This window comes from Vanellus vanellus (genome assembly GCF_965231255.1).
Source record: "Vanellus vanellus genome assembly, chromosome: Z".
Taxonomy (NCBI): Eukaryota; Metazoa; Chordata; class Aves; order Charadriiformes; family Charadriidae; genus Vanellus; species Vanellus vanellus.
In genome coordinates, this window is record NC_138908.1 from 33,623,864 (window position 1) to 33,643,738 (window position 19,875).

The 19,875-nt window shown below is 45.3% G+C and overlaps 1 protein-coding gene and 1 long non-coding RNA gene across 2 annotated transcripts in view; one reads left to right on the forward strand and one right to left on the reverse strand.

Moving 5' to 3' along the window:
• Window positions 1-19,875, forward strand: part of ABCA1 (ATP binding cassette subfamily A member 1) — a 99,223-nt gene that overhangs the window by 51,293 nt on the left and 28,055 nt on the right. The window contains exons 7-12 of the mRNA XM_082497233.1: window positions 2,140-2,331; window positions 9,558-9,644; window positions 14,166-14,406; window positions 14,959-15,098; window positions 15,790-15,906; window positions 18,847-19,035. Of these exons, the coding sequence (XP_082353359.1) occupies window positions 2,140-2,331; window positions 9,558-9,644; window positions 14,166-14,406; window positions 14,959-15,098; window positions 15,790-15,906; window positions 18,847-19,035 (966 nt within the window). The remainder of the gene's footprint in view (window positions 1-2,139; window positions 2,332-9,557; window positions 9,645-14,165; window positions 14,407-14,958; window positions 15,099-15,789; window positions 15,907-18,846; window positions 19,036-19,875) is intronic.
• On the reverse strand, window positions 1,151-2,171 carry LOC309683043. The gene is made up of 3 exons (XR_014270183.1): window positions 2,117-2,171; window positions 1,854-2,022; window positions 1,151-1,171 (listed from the first exon to the last, which is right to left on the reverse strand). It is a non-coding gene; the product is annotated as an uncharacterized lncRNA (long non-coding RNA).

Consider the following 19,875-nt stretch of genomic DNA (forward strand, 5'->3'; position numbering starts at 1 on the left):
CTTGTCTTGATGGGCATGTTGCTTCCTGGGGCAGAGTGGCTCAACCTTGTGTTTCTCTGATAGTGGCAGGTGCCCTCAGAAGGGTGTGGGGTTTGGAAGGAGCCTGGATCAGTAGTGAGCAGGCAGCTATCTAATCAAGTCTAGTATGCTGCTGTTGTCCAGGTGTGGCCAGATAGCTGTAACATGGCTTGGATGGCAGGAGCAGGGGCACAGTGAGGTCCTGGGCCAGGCCTGCAGTGTGACATGTTGAATGGCTCTGAGGAGTAAATAATAATGGCCTGGACGTATGGTGCCTGGAACAAATCTCCCTTGTTTCATACAGCAGGGACAGTCCCAGGAGAGAACAATGTGACCTGTGAGCACAAAGTAGTCTCACCTGTGACCGCTTTCAGACGTGAGCCTGGCATTTTGAGAGTCTGTAGAGGACTTAACCTGTCACTTAGAATATATTTGCCTGTTGAAGACACTGTGGCTTCAGGTGACTTGAAATGGTTACAGAGAATTGGCTTGGTGTGACTGGGTGTTTTAGTTTGAGGGGGTGGGCAGAGCCTTTGTTCTAGGGTCCTGTGCTGTGGGCCTCATTGCATTTGGATAGAGCAACTTTTCTGTGAAAGAGCTTAAAATCCAAGTGAAAAAAGTGGACAGACATAGGGGTGGTGAAAGGATTGTTCACTTTTCTGAATGAGGACCCAGGCACCGGGAGACACTGATTTTCTGTATGTTCACCCAGAGGAGCTGATTCCAGGTCTCCTGACTGTCATTCAGAGCTACAGAAATATCCTCTTTTCAGCATGTATGCAATGGTGGTAGTATCTCTGCTGGCAAAAAAAACCCACCCAAACTTTCAAAAGGCTAGTCTTTTTGATGCGAGAGCTATCTGATTTATTCAGCTGAGTGTGCAACATGGAAACATCCTATTTTTGGCATATGGATGCAGACTAAAGTTAAAGGTTTGCACAAGTGTTGCATTATAAATCTTTTCCCTCTCCTGTCAGTTGCATCTGCTTGTTTTCTGAACATAGTGCGCTTTTCCCCTCCGGATTGTTGGTGCCCTTTTGGTTTTGAAGGATGAAAAACTTTTCAGACTTACCAGTGTAATTCAGTAAGTGTTGACCCTTCTGGGATGTAGATCAATCCTCTTTAGTTGTTACTGGAAGTTGGGCAATACATGCTGGTATTAGAAAAGAACAGAAAGAAGAAACGACGTGTAGAGCTGTTACTACTTGTGCATATACAATAAAATTGTTCCCTCTGTCTAGCCCAAGGCAAACAAAAATTTTTTTCCAACAGAAGACTCTGGATTTGCCTTGTGTTTATCACCTTTACAAGGTGTGCACCTGTTTGACATGTACCTGTTTGTTCAGTAAACCTAAATCCTGTAACTGACCTTATTAAAAGAAACTAGGCCGTCGGGTTTGAAAGGGACTAGTAATAATTCAGAGGGATTTTAATGCATTTGTTTCATTAATAAGGTGGTTGCTTGTGGATTAGGAAACATTGACAAGCAAGCTATCACCTTAAGTAAAATATGCCTGTGAAAGACTTGAGGATCTTTTTTCTTGTTTGTTTCAGCCATTAAGGTAATGGTTTTTTTTTCACTGATACATTATCTGCCCCAAAACAGTGCAAAATGTTTCCCTCTGCAGATAGTAAAGAGATACTTCAGAGATAAGGGGAAGGTGATCCTGATCCAGAACAGCACAGAAAATGTGGCTGGCAGATATATCTAAGGAGTTTGGGACATAGGTCTCTTGCCCTTCACATACATTTGCCAGACTTGTGTCTGGTCACAAGCCTTGTTTTGTCTCTGTGGCTCGGTTCCCAGAAGACTGAGGATTAGGCAATGCATGTACCCTTGGTTGGAAGAAATGGCTTCTGTGGAGGACAGGATCACTGCTGCTCTGTGCGTGTTTGTGGAGAAGTGGAGAGAGACCTGCTTCCCCCAGGACTTCTACCCCGTGTACTCATCAGGGAAACATGTTTTCTTGGAATTGAGTTGTGCATGGGTCAGGGCTGCGCAACCTGTAGAGAAGAATGCCCTCTTACCTCTATCTGGAAATGTTATGAATGGTTAGTTTTATCTAGGTGACAACCGATTTTGTGCTATGAATCTTACATGTGCTTTTCCCACTGTTCCAGGTCATTGTGTCTGGTCACCGAATGCGACTGCGAGATCTCTGCAATAGCTCAACACTGTCTGAATTTCTTACAATCCAGAATCAGACGGTGGCCACGGACTCTCAAGCCTTCATTTGCACCTTGCCAAAGGAAAAACTCCATGCAGCTGAGCAAGCCTTCCGTACTAACCTGAATCCTTTGAAGCCCCTTCAGGTGAGTCCATGGTCCCAGCTGTAAGAGATTGTCATTGACACAGTGACGTTTTCTAGGGCTTTCGGTCTAGGAACTCACCCCTGCATTTCCACAGTGAACTGTTCATTGGCAGTAAGAAAGAAGAAAGAAGGCCTTTATCACTGGAGCATGAACAACACTGCTTCTTCCTGTCATTCTTACCTTTCCTGTTGCAGTGTGGTACTTGTGGAGCATAAATGTGTGTGGTCTGAAGTTCAGTTTGTCAAGAGAAAAATATTTATGGTGCATCCTAACAAACAGGTTCTTGGTTGTCCCTGTGTTTTGGTCAGATGTTGTGTCTTGGCTGGAACGAGACCAGATATTAGACCGGCCTGTGCTGAGTGCTAAAACCATCACCCTCTGCCTTTACTATGGGGCTGCTGAGTGCAGAAGTTTCAACTTCCTTTGAGCTCTCATACAAAGAAGTGTCAAGTTTTAAAGCTTTGTTTCAAAGATTGACCAACCGATCAAGTCCTGAACTTCAGGAAAATACATTATGTAGGGGGGGATTGAAGATGGGAGCAGACTTAGCTGTTTATCTAGGAAACTTCAGTTGATGCTTTGTTATAGGTCTGCAATATCTGGTAAAATACAAAAGTTTGAGGAAGTTAGTGCTGGAAATATCAGTAGAGGGAAGAAGGGATCACAGAACCCACTCTGTTACCCGCTAAAACAAACACTCTATTGTCTACTGTGGAAGAAATAAACACTTTGGCTGTGTGAGTTTCCAGATTTGATGAGCCTTTCAGGACCAAAAGTCACGTACCACTTGCTTGGCTTTGTCCCCAGTCAAAGAGGGTCATTATCAAGTCCTGGAATCCTATTACTCTTCTGCACAGTACCTAGTGGTCAGTTGCTTCTGTCCACAGCTCATCTTCCATTTTCCATGTGTCTTCCATCTGCATTTTTTCTTTCCTTCTGGAAGAGCAAGATAATCATAAGCACTAAGAGATGAGGTAACAGCACTAAAATCGTTACTATAAAACAGATGGGCTGTTTGAAAAGGAATGGCTATAAGCGGTTTCTTATGTTCAGTTAGATGTATATACGTGCATTTACTTCAAATCATTCAGAGATGCTAGACTTTTGGGGACCAAAGGGGCTGAAAATAGCCAGCTACAGTACAACTCAGTATTGGTGTTCTAGGCCCTCTGGAGACTCAGTCTTGCTTTTCTCATTTACGGAAGACTCTAAAATTTAGCTGACAGACGCAGGTACTGAGTGTGTCTGTGTAGCTACATCTATACTGTTTGTTGGTGAAAGAAAGCAGTAATAAGCCACTCTACGCCACTTGGCAACAGCAAAGTAGATAAAGACATTATGTGCAATTTTGAGGGACTTGCAAGAAACTGGCTCATGATCTTGGCTTCAAAGGAAAAAAGTTCAAGTCTAGAAGCCAGCAGTTCTAAACCTGCTGTGTATTGTATGGTCTCTTGTAAAGGTCCACAGTTTTCTGCAGAAAAATTTCACAGACTAGCCTCTAGTTAAGCTGCTGTAATGCATCAGTGAGTGAAATGAAAACCAACTGGTTTCAGTGTGGCCAGGCAAAATGAATAAATTAACTCTAGGATCACAACCAACACATTTGAAACTGACTGTCTTTAAAGGCCGAGAAGTGCCTTGACCTGCAGTAACATCTCTGAACAAAGAGGGAACTTTCTGTTCATGAACAAAGGAGGCTTTCGACATAGCGTATCATTAAAGGCACTGTAGGTCAAATCTTGGACATGCACACTGAAGATAGCGTGCACCTATCTACTACAGAGCCCGTAAACCAATGCCAACATTTTGCCCAGAGATTGATTATTTTTGTTTTTTTGCTTAATCCCCTTGATATACTTCACAGCATGGCATTTCAGTAAGTAAAAGTAAGGGCCAAATCAAATGCAGGTACAACAGCAATTCAGAGGCAGGTTTTTGGCTCATGTAATGGGACCTGGGCTCCACCGCTTGCAGCGTTCTGTGGCTTGTGGAGAGGCAGCATCTTAGTTTGATCAGGTCAACACAACTGGAGTGAAAAGGACTTGCAACTGCATGCAAGATCTGTGTAAATTCAACACCAGGGGCTTGAATAGTAAAACAGGAGGTTTTGCCACTCAATTGTCTGGCCAGTAGAGTGACTGTAGTTTCCTGAGCTATCTTAATCCAGAAGACTCAGGCCAGCATCCACCTGCCTGTTCCTGCCCCTCTGCATTCCCATTTGTTGTTCCTTCTGCAAGACGATGAAGTAAATTACATCACAGAATTGATCCGGATTAAAAGTGACTGACCTGATTGTGTGCTTACACAAACATTTGTGCTGAAACATGAAGGGGAGGGTGCAAGATTGAGAACCCAGTAGTCAGGGTGTGTGTATATGGGCTGAGACCCTGACATCAACACCTGCTTCTGCCAGCTTGAAGTGTGTGTGCATTTGCAGCCTGAGGGAAACTGTAAGTGTTCTAGGTAACTCACAACAAAACAGTAATTATTAGTAAATTATGGACAGAGCATGTTTTTAAAAAGGAAATTGAAGTGTGTCCATGGTGAAATGCATGAGCTTGAAATGTCACAGCAATGTTAAGGAAGCTTTTTTTTAAAAAGAAAGGCAAAAAGTAAACATTTTCTTTACATACCTGCTCATCAGTTCTATCTAGAACAGCTTGCGCATTGCTCAAAGTGCAGTTAAAACAAAGAAGGACTTCTAATTAAAAAATTCCACTAGAATTTCTAGCTCTGCTGCTGAGGCTTTGTATGACTTCAATTTAGCCTGCTCTGCAGGATAAGAAAACAAAGCCAAGCACGTGGAGGTATGGTAGGGAGGTTATAGTGTGTCTCCTTGTTCTTTCTTAGGTAACAACCTATTTGGGGTGGGCTGTTTAGATCAAAACCCAGCAGAATATCTGGGAGTGGTCACAGGGGGCGAAGGCAGAGGATCAGCTTTTCTTCTTGACTATTTACTCCACTAGAAGCTACAAGTGTTTCAAAAAGTCAAATTCCCTTTTCTAGGACTCGCATCTTCATCCTTTCTGTGAAGCCTTTTGGCCAACATTAAGTACTATGGACCATGGGACACCTGGTACAAGCCCCTTTTCTTTTTGAGGTTTCCCTTGCACTGGGTGCAGTCAGTGAGACTGTGAGGCAGGAGAAGCTGGTTTTAGAACAACAGTGAAATAGTACCTCTAATTGGTGTATACACAAATTTCCTTTTTGGCTTTCTGTGCTGGGCCAGCATTTGTCCCATGGAAGAACTACAGAGTTTGGGGAAGGTTACAGGCAACCCTGGTTAGCAAGAGCAATGGCAGTAAGTTAGAGGTGTCCCACTGGACTGGTGTGATGGGTCGTGACTGTCTTACGCCATAAAAATACCTGTCTGTGGTACTGCTTTCCCTCTGCAAATCTCCCCAGTTTTGAAAATTATTTGGGGGGAAGGTTAAATGACTAAGATAATTCAAATTGGTCCTGTGGGATTTCATTTCTGCAGTGCTGTCTAAGAAGGGCTTTTCCAGTGGTGTGGGTCTGTAATAAGTGATAAATATGTTGTGGTTTGTCAACTGTAGTGGTCCTTGGCCTGTCAGTGAGCATGTGAAAATCCAATTGTTTTTTCTCCCTTCGTAATACTGGTGGTATTTTGTCATATTGTTAGCATGAACTAAGCATTGAATAGTAAATACATTCCAGTTGAAAAATGGCTTTAGAAAAAGTCTCTTAATGTAAATACGTGCTGCAACTAACCTTGTGGCTTTCCTTGCTCTTCTGGGAGCGTTTTCAGTCAAGCACAATGATATCATGCTTTTAAGCAGCTGTACTTTGGGACATCCGCTCCCAGGAAATAAATGCAGAAGCTTAAAGCACGTGATTTTTCTGCAAAGTTCAGTGTAAAGTTTCTGCTAAGATCAGTATAAAGTTGTAATAACTGTTTCAGAGTAAACGTGGCAGAGTGTTCTCGCTAAGCAGAAACAGCTGTATGATGCAGACAGTGGTTGAATTTTATCACCCCCGTAACACTTCAAACACATGCATTCTCCTGCATGTTAAAGAGGTGTCTGTCCCTGCTCACAGGAGCTGACAGGTGGACTTATTCAAGGCTTGTCTTGACTGTGCAGTCAACTCTAGTCATCTCAAGTATTCGTCTCTATTTTGAGCCTTGTAGCATGCACGTACAAGCACACAGAGTCCACTCAGTGCAGTCTGTACCTCAAGAGTATTATGATGTTGGCTGCCCCAAAAGACAAGTCTAGATGAAGGCATGACTTACCAGCCACTAACACAATAATAGTACAGGGCAGCTCTGTTCAAAACCTGCTAGAACTTTTGTCTTCTCACAGTGTGCCTAGAAGGGACAGGTGATGTTTTTCCAGCATTTCACTGGAGAATGAGTCATTGCCATGCCTTCTCCACTCCCCCCTCTCCCCTCCCCGGCCAATATTTAGTGCAGAGACCTACTTAAGACACCCTCATAGTGAGACCAATTTTACTGGAGCTGCCATGAGTCTGGAGCATTCCTATGAATGTCATGAACTACTTTAAAGACTCACTACAAAGAGTTCTTTTCCAGGGAAATTCATTACATGCTCACCTGCACAAAGACGACTGGCCACCTGTGACTGATTCTTGTCATTGTCTCTGGAGAGAGATGATATGAGAGGCTCCATGAGTGGTTTTTAGGGTGCAAAGGGGTGGTGGTAAAGAAAGCAAAATTCCCTCCATAGTAATGTTATCGTTGCAAGTTCTGGTGAGAAGAGAACTTGGAGTGCTGTGAGTTTGTTAGGGAAGAAAGGTCAGGTTGGTGGGGTGTGAAAGGATAGGTGGGTTCTCCTCATGTTTCAAGGTAAGGTTTGCAAGCTCCTTGAATCACCATAAGACTTGTATACTCGGTCACACCAAAGTCCTGTTCAGCTCACTGTCCCCCGAGTCCTAGTCAGCAGTGGCTCATAATGGAGGCATGTGAAAGAATGCAGCCATGGGGCAAGTATATAGTAACATCTCCTCAATGTAATATCCTGTTTTTCAGTAGCTTGCAACTCAGACTTTCTCAGATAATGCTGTGATCTTGGTGCTTCATAGCACTTGATAAGCTTTTTTTCTTTAATGAGTTGTTCTAAGGCTTTCTCAAACCTGAATTAAATTTTGGTACTTTCAGCACTGCATAATAGCTACTGAATTTCTCCATTTTGGCTATGTTGGTGTTTGCAGTAGCTCCTTTGGTTTGATTTAAACCGATCTTTTCACTGGAAGCCTCTAGTCCTGTATGATTAGTCTCAGTAAGCAATCATCCCCTGTTCCCATTCTCCATCCCACTTGTAAATTCTACAGATCTCTGTCATAACCTCTATTTGTCATTACAGGTCCCATTGGAAAAATTGTTGTCTATTATTCTTCCTTCAGAAGCCATTCTTATCTTGAATCATACATGTGGCCTTTTTCTGTGCTTGTGTTCTTTCAGAGATGGAGGGCCCAAAATTGCTCATCGTACTTGAGAACCAGGACTGCACTGTGGATGTTGATCTGTCTTATCACTGTAATTCTAAGATCTCCCTTTCTGAGTGACAGTAGTTAGTTCAGACCCATTGAAGGTTGTCTTAAAGTATAACTGTCTTCTCCCCGTGTACTTTACTTTGCAGGACTGAATTTCGTCTGGCACTTTATAACTGTGTCAGCATGAGGCTTTCACTAATCCTTTGCAATTGGCTTTTGACTTTTCACTGTTCTGAACCAATTAGTATCATCAGAAAACTCTTCCTTATCCACCTTGTCCCTGAATCACCTCTGAATACAGTGAACAACACAAATCTGTGTAGAGCTTGGTGAGGTATATGGAGCTGAACAAGCACACCTACTGTTATGCATGAACCTAGGACTTTCTATCTCATCTTGTTGCTGAAGTGGTAGTGCAGATACGTAGCTTCGGTATTTGCTAACCATATTTCTTTAAATATGTCTTGAAGGTCTCAGCCTGTGGGGAATTTGAATTGATTTTCTTTTAGCCTTAATGATGTGTTTTGATTTATCCAAACCTTAAGGACTGTATTTAGTAGTGTCATGGACTCCATACAGGTTAGGGAAAACCTCCCTGAATTTGCAGCTGGCTTTGGAGCAAGGCACTAACTGTGGACTCAGGAAAGTTAGCTGGGTCTTAAATGCCCCAGCAGATCAGTGGAACAGTGCCCATTTACACCAGCTGGCAGTAACCAGGTCTTATCTCCCTCCAGCAATCAGCTAGAACAAGTGAAAGCCTCCAGACTTTGCTTCCAGAAATTGCCCCAGGGAAGATGTGAAAATAAAAAGCTTCAGCCCAAAAGACGTGTGCTAAAATCAAGGGCTTTGGCTGTTCCTCTGTGTGTCACAATGCTGTAACTTTAGCATGCTTTCAAATGCTGCAACGTGTAGCTGCTTACATGAAATCTTAAGAAATCATTTTAGTCTACATTCCCTTGAAAGAAGGATTGTGTCCAATGTTTCCCCCATGAACAGAAGGGAAAAGGAACACCACAAACCAAAACCCAGACCCACCAGTTACGTGTAGAGCAACTGGAAACAAATTGTCATCTTCAGTGCAACTCCCTGCTAGAGCAAACAGTTTTCTGAAAGCTGTGCCTTCCACTTCAGAAACACGTCAGTCTTTCTCTTGTGATTATGGTGAGTGTCAGCTGTTTTATGGAAACTGATTGTTTTAAAATACGCCCTTGGTTTAGATAAAAAATGTCAAGGCCTCATGGGAGAACTTGAGTATTGAAGATGATGATGTACACTGGAGCAGGAGTTCTCTATATCTGAGCTGGTATCTGTGGAGTCCCACTGAAAGCTTGTGTCTACCAACTGATCTTTTCCTCCCTTGTGTAGACTTTGCACTGGCTTGCAGGATTTTAGGTCTGTCCACATGCTGTCCTGTAGGCTGTGCTTGTATTGTGACCTGGAATGCAAGCCATCATTTGCACTGTAAGTGTATATGCATGCATTTAGCACTTTATTTGGATGGTTCTGGTTGTGGCATCTGTGTACCTAACATGTGAGGAAAGAAAGGGGTGTCCCCATTGTATTGTGGGGTGATGAAGCCCAGGGTATTTTAAGCTCAAGAGTGCACAGAAAGCCAGCTCTGTCTTCCCCATCAAACACTTTGCCATGTATACAGTCCTTACTACTCTTCTTTACAAGAATGTTTACAAGAATTTAATTTCTTTGTTTGTGCCCTGCAGTGACTTCTAGTTTCCTTTTCTCTCTTCCTGCAGAGTCGACTTTCTTTCAATTCCTCCTTGCGGGATCTGTCAGAAACTGTAGAAGCTTTGAGAGAGAGCCTTGCGAAGCTTGTTAAAGAGGTAAGGAATGCCTTCATGTCAGGAGGACACATCACTGTGGCTGCATGAGTCTCTTTGGTGCAACTCAAAGTCAGATCCCTGCCTTGTTTTGAAACTTCCCCCCGTCCTACAGCCGTTCTCCCTGTGTCAGCAGTGGCAGCACGCACTTTACAACCCCTTGGCACTTCAAGTTACAAACAGCATATGAGTTTATCAGATGTATGGCTAAAGATTGGGTCCTCATGGGAGGAGTGGGAATTAAGACGTTTTCTGGGGGGTTTGCCTTCTCAGCAGTGGCGCAACTGTTGGGATTGCAATACATCTGCTGCCTAGCAGTGCCTTGAAAACTGCATGTGGAGGTTTGCCTCCTTTCTAGTTTTTTCACTCAGTTGCCAACCATGTCAGGGATGTTACTTGGTTGTATCTAGTGGTCTCTGGGTGTGGTGATGATGTGGCATGTGGAAGAGGTGGTGTGGCTGTTCTAATTTAAATTAGTAGCTATAGGCTACTGTTTGCCCTTTGTCTAACTAGCTTTTGGGGGCAGAGATTGTTTTCCGGTCCTTGTGGGGCACTCAGTGCAACAGCATCACAACACTGGCTCAGAAAGGCTCTGACAAAACATAAATGGCGATTTTCAAAGTGACATCAAAGAGACTGCAAGTATTTGTTGTTGCAGGTGAAACGATGGATTGAGGAAAAAAAGACCTGCAAGCCTAGTATGAGTCAGAAGTCCAAAACTGGGGCTGGTTTGAGCCAGAAACTTATCTTAGTTGCTTTTTGGCTGGCTGTGACTTTCAAGTGCTGCTAATAGGCAAAAACATTCCCTCCCTGCAGCAGAAATCACAACCATCTAAACTAAACAATGCCGCCGCCACCTCCTCCCCTTTGCTAGTCTTCCGTCTTTGCATCAGAGCAAGAGAGCTCAGAGCCGTGAACGGCAGTAACCTCTGAGAGCACGCACAAGAGCGGGTCACTTCAGGTTAGCGCGCACTCCACTCCCATGGAGGGCCGGCTGCCGGGAGCCAGCGCCATGCCAGCCAACAATTCCTGGCATGCATCCCTCCCTGAGTCCCACAACCTGCCGCTGGGTCCCACTTACAGCGAAATTAAAATGATTCCAGGATCAGCTTCAGTTAAGACCGTGGCAGAGCTCTTGCTGCTAGCAGGGCGGCTGCCCTTCAGAGTTTGATTACAGCTGTTTCCCGTTACGTCACTTAAGCTTGCCTTTTTTTTCTTGTCTGGGATAAAAATAATTGAAACCATGTGATACTCAGTTTGCTGATGTGGCTGAAAATGTCCCAGGGTAGCGTGCCTTTTGCTTGGCAGCTGTTTTGGGTAGTACTACCTTTTATTCTGCCCTATTGCTGTGCAAACAAAGGCAGCTTTTTCCTCTGCGTACAGCGTGAGCTGCTCCAGATGGCTTGACCGAAAGTTACTTCTTATTGTCTGGCAGGCTGATTGCTGTGTGAAAAGGAGGGACTTGCTCCCTTGTTTTGAAGGGCAGCAGCTTGAGGGGGTGGAGAGAACTATTGTTTGTACCATGTCTAGGAGCCTTTCTAGCAAAGAATTTTAATTAGAGAATGGTTTGAACAAAATACTTGTCTGGGAGTATGGGGATTGATTTGGTCTGTGTCCCTGGGCTCTTTAAATCAACCTAGGAGGGCAGATGAAACACCGAGAGCAAGGACAACTATTAAGAAACACCTAAAACGCCGGGTCTGTCTGGGAGGAGAAATAGCTGAGTAACCCTTCACACATGAGATACTTGCTTCCAGTGGTGTGAACAGAGCAGCTCTGCATGGCAGTTGTAAAGCTGTCAAAGATGAAACAAAGCTCCTTGCTCAAATTGCTTTAAAATTATGTGTAAAAATGTATTTGCTAATGCAGTCTCTCTGCAAGATGTTTAACACCTCATACATTCATGGGAATTTGCTGCACTTCCTATTTGTGTACCTTTGCTTATGTTAGGGAGTTTATGGTACTTTAGCTAAAGTAGTTGACTTTTTGCTAAGGAAAAGTCAGCTATTCTACCTGATGTACCAAAAACTCCCCAAGGCCTCCCTTTGAATCGAACACTCAAACTGTCACACCTGAAATGCAACCTTGGCCTTTTGGGTGAGGAATCATCAAATCCAAAAAGCCGCGTGAGCATATGTAACCAACAAAAGCTGTTGTGTGACATCTTTTCATCCATGTCCTGTCAGTCACCCCGAGCCTGTGGAGCCAGATTGAGTGGCACCAGGGTGCAGACAAAGGCAGTAGTGAGGAAATCAAAGTACACTTGAAGCAGTCGCTCTGGACATACATCCTGAGTCCCCAGGCTTTAGCTGTTCTCACAGCTGTCTTGCATCGTATCAATGTGTCATGTGTTTTCAGGCAGCTAAAAATAGAGGCTCCTTCTGTATGTGACACATAGTAGCTGTTGTTTAGCATCAAGAATTTTTGTCCAGATGTTGGCATAGCTAAAGCATGCACAGTGGTACAGATGAACACAAAGGGTCAGGTTTGCCTCCCAGGGTAAGGCCAGAGACTCTCGGGTGTGCTTTCCTTGACTGAATGTGGATTGAATTGTTCCAGCACACCGTCGTTTTCTGCGTTGTTGCTGGCTGGCTTTGCCAGCCAGCTGTCCTAGACTTCGATTATCTGCATTTTATTTAAACAAAGGTGGCAAAAATCAATACACAGTGAGCAAATCTGGCAGATGGTCTTTGACTGACTCTGTTATTGTCTCTGAAAACAGGGCAGTTGGGCCACAGCATCTAAAGCTGTTTCTGAGATGCAGCTGATGAGCAGTTACAAATAGGTGTCTCAGCAGCTCTGCTTGCCCTTATTAGTGCATGTTGCTGTTCTGTGCAGCCCAGCAAGAACATCCAAGTTAATGTCGCCTGATATTTCGGTAACAGTCAAGAAATTGGATCGAATGCTAGAAAATATTTTAAAAGGTATAGAGAACCAGCTGCAAGATGTTACCATGACACTATATAAAACTGTGGATTGCCCTCCTCTTCAATACAAAATACAGATCTAGGCCCTTCCTTTGCAAAAAGGGGTAGCAGCAGTGGAAAAAGTTCAGAGAAGGGCAATTAGAGCATTTATAAGTGGAATGACTTTCTCACAAGGAACAAGGGAGTAGGCTGGGACTTGTCAGCTTGGAAAAGAGTTGAGTTGGGGATATGACAGAGGTCTATAGAGTTGGGTGGCCCAGAAAAAAAGAGATAGGGATTGAACATTCACCATCTCTTCCAGTGCAAAAAACATGGCAATGATTGGAGCTAACCATAGCCAAGTTAAGGAGAGGGGAGAAAAGGTTCTTTCCAGTGATGAGCTGGATGTTAAATACTCGTGTATGTTCAAAACTCTAGGAGTTTACCATGGAAGAAATTCATCAAGGATTAGGAAATAGAAGTTCCCTGAGCTGAAAACAGATGGAAGCTGGAAGGTTACTTGGGGGAAGTATCCTATATTCTTGCCCTTGCTTAATTTTTTCCTAACATCCACTTATTGTCACCACCACAGAGGTTTCTGAGATAAACAGACTTCCAGACTGTAGGGACACGTCTCTGCTGATGTTCTTACATCTCTAGACAGGGAGTCTGAGAGCAATGCTCCAGTGTAGCGTGAAACCAGTGCTCGTGGAGGTGCGTTGCTTTTTCTTTTGTAGTGAGCTTGGCCATGCCTCTGGGTATGGCAACATTAACACAGTGAGCGTCTCGGGCTGAGTGCCTGGTGCTTTTATTCATGACGTATTGCAGGTAGATGTTTATGCCAGGAAAAATGAGTCTGGAGGTACCAATTGTGCCTGATAGTTGTGCCTTGTCACCTTGAGGCTGGTGTCAGGACTGCTGGACAGGAGAAGGCTCCTTGCTGTGGCTGGCTGTGTGAACAGCTCATGCTGTTCAGGCTGCAGCTGGGCTTGTTTTCAGGGTTTTTATGGGAATCGTGTTGACAACAGGGCAGTGAAGTGCCGGTGCAGGGACAAGCAATACCTATCTAGAAGGTCAAATTGGCTGCCTGGTGTAAATCAGTGGAGGCTTGCTGATCTTGGTGGAATTGTGCCAGGTGACACTGTTGGGGCCTGCAGCTCATCCAGTCTGTGTCCCATGAGCTGCACTCGCTTTGTCTTGTTCCTTACTCCCTCTCCTGACTCAGTGCACCCCACCCTGCCTGGTGTGTGTGTGTGTTTGGGGGGGGGGGGTCCTCTGGAATGCGAGTTGTTGTGCAACCGGAAGAGAAACAGCTTCCATGTGAGAGGGCAGAGAGGGTAGAAACCACCCACAGCACTGGAGAAGAAAACTGAAGAGTAAAGAGCTTGGCAAAGGCATGTTCCTTGTGCGAGCACAGAAAAGGCTTCCCTCCATGTTCTCCCACTGTGGTGAGGGTAAATGTGCTTTCTCTGGTCTTTACTGTTGATGTTGTGTTCAAAGGGATTCTCATCAGTTCAAAAAGAGATGTGTGCTTTGAAGGAAAGTGGCAAGATCATCTCCTTTTGCTAATCCTGTTCCTAACTCTGCTTCCACTCTCTTCTCCCACCTCCCCCTCCAGCTGCTGAGCATGAAGAGCTGGAGTGACATGAGGCAAGAGGTGATGTTCCTGACCAATGTGAATGCCTCAAACTCCTCTACGCAGATCTACCAGGCTGTGTCACGCATTGTGTGTGGCCATCCTGAAGGTGGAGGGCTCAAAATTAAATCCCTCAACTGGTATGAGGATAACAATTACAAAGCACTGTTTGGAGGCAACAGCACTGAAGACGATGTAACTAACTTCTATGATAACTCTACAAGTAAGCATAACCATCTGCTTCATGGTAGTCATTGCTAGTGTTTCCTGAACTCCCACATATGAAAGCAGGTGGTCCTGAGGGACAGCATACCTTCTGCTGTTTCAGAAAGTCATGTCCATGCTGCCACCTGCACATGCCTTAAGGTCAGAGAGGATATCACCATGCAATGGATTCCCAAAGGCCTTGTGTAGAATCCACAGTGGACTTTCTTCAGGGAGAGAGGGAGCACAGTCATGTGCAGCCTTTGGAAATCTGTCACTTTCTGGACAAATTTTGGTCGTGCTGTGCAGGGGGGTTGTGGGATCAGAACTGGCAGTGTGGCTCTTAATGCTGGAGGCTACCTGGGTGCTCCACGTTTGCTGGGCAGACTGTGGAGGCTTAGACTGAAAAGGGTTTTTTGTAGAGGTTTGCAGTAGAGGAGGGTTTTTGTTATCTCACAAATGCTGTGCTTTCAGCTGTGACTGTCCTTTAAAGCCCACACAAGTGGGGCATATGCCTTCTGCAGTTGTCACTGGGCTGTTCAGCCACTCAGCCTTGTCCTCTCCTCCTCAGCACCCTACTGCAATGAGCTGATGAAGAACCTGGAATCCAGCCCGCTTTCCAGGATTATCTGGAGGGCTTTGAAACCCTTGCTGATTGGGAAGATCTTGTACACTCCAGACACACCAGCCATAAGGAAGGTCATGACTGAGGTAACTCTAGCCCTATCCTCTGATATGTAGAATGAAATATGTCCTCTGGCTTTGCAGCTTAGCTGCTCTGTGTTAAATTGGGTCCAAACACAAGCCTAGAAAGGATTGCCTGCAAAGCACAGCCTCCCTATTCTCTCACCTCCCATGCATTCGCTGTTGAAGGCTCAAGGAGAAAAGGCCAGGCTGAACTCTTTTTCTAGACTTGGCTGGAAGCTTTCCTGTTGGTGCCTTTTGATTATCCACAGACTTTGCATCTCTGATGTGGGGTATGGGAGTGGGGAAGACCTTCATAAGCCCTCAGGTGTCCTTCCTCTCCTCCACTGCAGGCTGGTCAGCGGATCTTTAATCATTTCCTATTGTGGTTTACCTAATGTGCTCTCTGATTCTCCAAGTTCTCTCAGCAAGATTCTTCTAGCACATGGGGAGGGGCTGCCTCTGTGCCCTTCATCTCCAAGGCTCGTTTGCCACCAAGCCTTGAAAGGCAGTGCTCAGCCACAGGCATCCACACTCCCTGTTGTTGTTTTCCTTCCAAGCGTGCTTGATTTTCCCTATTCTGGTCCTTGCAGAAGCTGAGCTGCTGTTTGAATATAAGCAACTCTTAATACTTTGCTTGACAGGTCAATGCACCCTCTTAGCCTGAAGTGGATCTGCCAGCCTTTGGAAATAACCTTCCTCTCCTCTTTGCCGACAGGTGAACAGGACGTTCCAGGAGCTGGGTGTGTTTCGTGACCTCGGGGGGATGTGGGAGGAGATAAGCCCGAAGATTTGGACGTTTATGGAAAGTAGTCAGGAAATGGATCTCATTCGGGTCAGTATGTTGTCCTTGCCAGAACCACCATTGTTGTCTTCTGTAATAAGTGATGAAATACTTATTTTAGATGGTGCTTCAGTGCTGAGCTGGGAAGATAAATCATATGGATAAGACCCCTTCTTGAAAACACGTTGTGATTGTACCAGTCTTGCATTATGCTTGGCATTCCCTCCTTCATGTAACAACCTGCTGCAAACAGGAGCAGTGCATGTTTAACACCCGTTTCTAATTTGTCTCTGTGAGGAAATGGGCTTTTTCTTCTAGTGTTGCCCTGATGCGGTATGAATACTTGGCTTGGGGTGTTTTTGTAAACTGGGGACCTGTGGGGTTGGTGACATGTTCAGCTCCCTGTGCTGATCACTTCTCTGCAACAGTGCTCTCACGATAGCAGCAAAGTGAGCAGTCATACCTAGATCAGATCCTGGAAGGTGTCAGGTGGCCTCGGGTCCCATTGGGTACAGTAAGAATTGAATGGTTGTCATGCTAGAGCAGAACCTAGATGCCTGGCAGTAATTGGCACAAATCGTGTAAAAACTTAATTTGGAGTCACATGGTATGGTTAATTTAGTAATACTTGTGAGAAGTATGGGAGAAGAGCAAACATCACCTTGTGATGATTGCTTCATAATGTGCCATGCATACCAGACCATGAAGAAGGGGCTGGGAGTCTTGTTCAGATTTGACATGCTTTCTGCTAGCCTGTTGGCTCCCTGGAGCATTATGCCAGGTGTTAGACCTGCCTTACTGGGGCATTATCTGCTTAAGTGGCTGTCCTGATTTGAGGCATAGTTCACTGTTGCTTCCCACAGGTGCAAATTTGAGGGGTGGATCTCTGCACCCGGTGCTGGTGTCTTTGGTAGCACAGTGATGTAGAACTGGCATCGTGCAATGGACAAACAGTTGTCTAGTAGTTTTTCTTGCTGTCTCTGCAAGGCAGCTGGTTGGGTGTCACAGTACAACTGTTATACAAAGAGCTCCCCAGGTCTTTTAAGCCTTGAAGTTCAATGTATTGCTGTGCTGAATAGTCTGTGCCCTGTTGCGCTTCCCCATCAACATGACATGCTAGAGTGTCAGAGACATCATTTTTATCACTCCTGTGCCTCTGTTGGCTTTATGAATGTTAATTCTGTAAATGTTGGCATAAAGGAGCTAAGAATCAGGGCCACCAACTGTAAATTGAACCATTTGCTGCAGAGAATGCAGACAGAAAGTCAAGGTTTGGATATTGGTTTTTAGTTGTGTGCTTTTTATTTTTATTTTAAATGAGCCCTGGGCTTTCCTGGGTTTGTATTTTATGTTTCTTGTTAACCGTGCTGGCTCTGGTAGTTAATTCTTGATCTTCCCAGCAGCCTGGTCTCCTCCTCTGTTGGTGCAGTAGCAGGGGTTCATTTGTTGTTGCCTGTTGCAGTTCACACAAGCGGGAGTACTTCACTTGCAATTCCTGGGCAGCTCCCGGGCAGCATCCCATTCAGTTTAGAGATGCAACACGGGTCACTTGTACATGAATAGGCTGAAACAGAGTTACCTGTTTGTGGCTCTTTTCAAGGGGGAGTTTGGTCTTTTGCTGTTTTTTAGCCACTGAGGCTGCCATGCTGCTGGGTGATCACCTCGCAGCTCTCTGGGTTGTTCAGTCTGATTGGCATATTGCTTTCTGCTGAAGAAGAAGAAAGTGCTTTGCTTGTCCATCTCTGGCACTTCCAGCTTGATGCTAATGTGGGTGCTAACTTCAGGGAGGACAACATGTGGCCCTGAGGTTAAGGAGCTTTAATGTTGCCACTGAATGTGAGGAGACTGAGCCCCTTCCCTGCGGGCATGGTGCCCTTCCAGCTGGGGATGGCAGCACAAGCAAACCATGAGAGACCGAATGCGAAGAGAGTGCAGTGCTCGTGGTCCCTGATCGCTCAGATTTCCCTTTCGCATGTTCTCCTTTGCCAGCTTCACCCTTTCTGTTTTCCCAGTTAGCAATGCTGTTTTTGTAACTGTGTGACCCTAACTTTCTGGCTTGCTGGTAACAGCAGAGCATGAGGAAGCTCCTCACCTCTCCTATCCATTCTTTGTTCTGGCAGAAAATCCATTTCCTGTTTTCATCGGTTAGGGGTTTTAGTTTTCTCTCATGCAGGCTTTTGTTTCTTCCCTACATCAGTTCAACTGTGTCCTTTACAATTAATGCTCCCCTCCTGCCTGCCTTTGTATTGTCTGCCCAGAGGACTGGTTTCTGCTTCAATGCCAGGTGCTTCTACCTGGATTGTGCTTGTGTGGGGCGTTTTGCATACACCTAGTGGGGCAGCAGCCCATCCTCAGAAAGCTAGCAGTTCAACCAGGTGAAAAAAGCACTGTCCCAGATAGGAGAACAGAGAGACAGGACATCATGGCTGTACAAGGCTGCTTCAGCCAGCCCTGATGGTGCAGTAGCAAAATACATAAGAAAAGCTACCCAGCCTCTGGTGCTGGTATTTCTGCTCAGCGCTGTGACAGTTCAGCCTTCGGCCACTCCACAGCCTTTCTCCATCCCAGCCGGGAGCAGAGGTTTGTTCAGGAGAGGTGAGCAGAGCTTGGCAACCAGCATGGTCCAACTGAGTCTCTCCTGAACGAGCACCTCCCTCTTCCCTCCTTTGCTGGTGCAAGACCTGATTTGCATCTGCGGGGTTTGCATCTGTTCGTGGCTCTCTGCTGCCCTCTCCATGGGAGAGGGGTGGCACGACACGGAGCCTGCAAAGCACACCCAGTGGTGTAGCTACACAAAAGGGAGGCAAATCCTTTGCAATGGGAGGGTAAGAGGGAGTACCCTACCATGCTGATCTTCTCAGTATGGCAGAGGGCCTCTCCCTGCACCTTTTTAAGAGTACTTTGCCCGGTAGTACTCGTTTTCATGATGAGACAGGAGATCTAACGTTAGTTCTTGACAACTATTTCTGCTTTGAAACAAAACATCTACAGACGCTGCTGAAAGGCAAGGCTCTCTGGGACCTGCACTTGCCAGCTTCCAACTGGACAGTGGAGGATATTGCCCGTTTCCTGTCAAACCATCCGGAGGACTTTGAGACAGAAAATGGCTCAGTGTACACCTGGGTGGATGCCTTCAATGAGACAGACCGAGCTATCCAGACCATCTCCCGCTTCATGGAGGTGAGATCCGGCTAGTGTGGGCACAGAGCTGGGGGAGGGCAACAGCTTGGTTTCCATGCATGTGGTGGGGTATTCCTGGAAAGGGAAGGTAGATGTTCCTCAGTCCATTTCCTGTAAACAACCAGGCTTTAGTAGGGCTAAGTGCACAGCATGTTAGAAAATACCATTTATTCAGGTACCTAAATATAGATGTAAGAACCAAACTGTAGGCCTTGTTCTTGAAGCTCTTGCTTTGGCCGTTGCATGTGGTTTCCCACCCTGCTGCTACTGGGTGACGAGAGCTGCTACTTGCTTTGGCAGTGTAACAGCTTGTATTTCAGTCTGGGGTTTTAGCTTGGGACCGTGGTGAAGCTAGCAGCTGCTTTAAGCTGAGGAAGACCTAGTGAATAACGAAATTTGTTCTGCTTGTTACTTGATCATCTTGGCAGATGAGTGCAAACAGAAACAGGCCTTGGCCTGTCGGGTGCCTGGTCCAAAGCCTTCAGGTCTTTCCACTGATTTTTAGAGACTTTGAATCAGCTGTACCTTATTGGTAACAGAGAAAATAAGACTATCTCTCTGTGGAAACTGATGCCTGGATGGGATCCTGTAGCTAGTACTGCAATGCTACCTAACTTCTTGTCCAGAAAATACCTTTGCTGGGGTATTTCTCTGAGATATGTTTAACTAGCAGCTGACAATCAAGCAGGAAAAAAAGATCTCTAGCAACTTGCTGGGCTACCACGAGCCATTGGAAAGTAGTCCAGCACCGTCATCTTTTCCATTGCAGAGTTCTCCTTTTTTCTTCCTCCCAAACGTAAGCAAAGTACATTCTAGTTTGGTAACGTGTCCCATAAATGT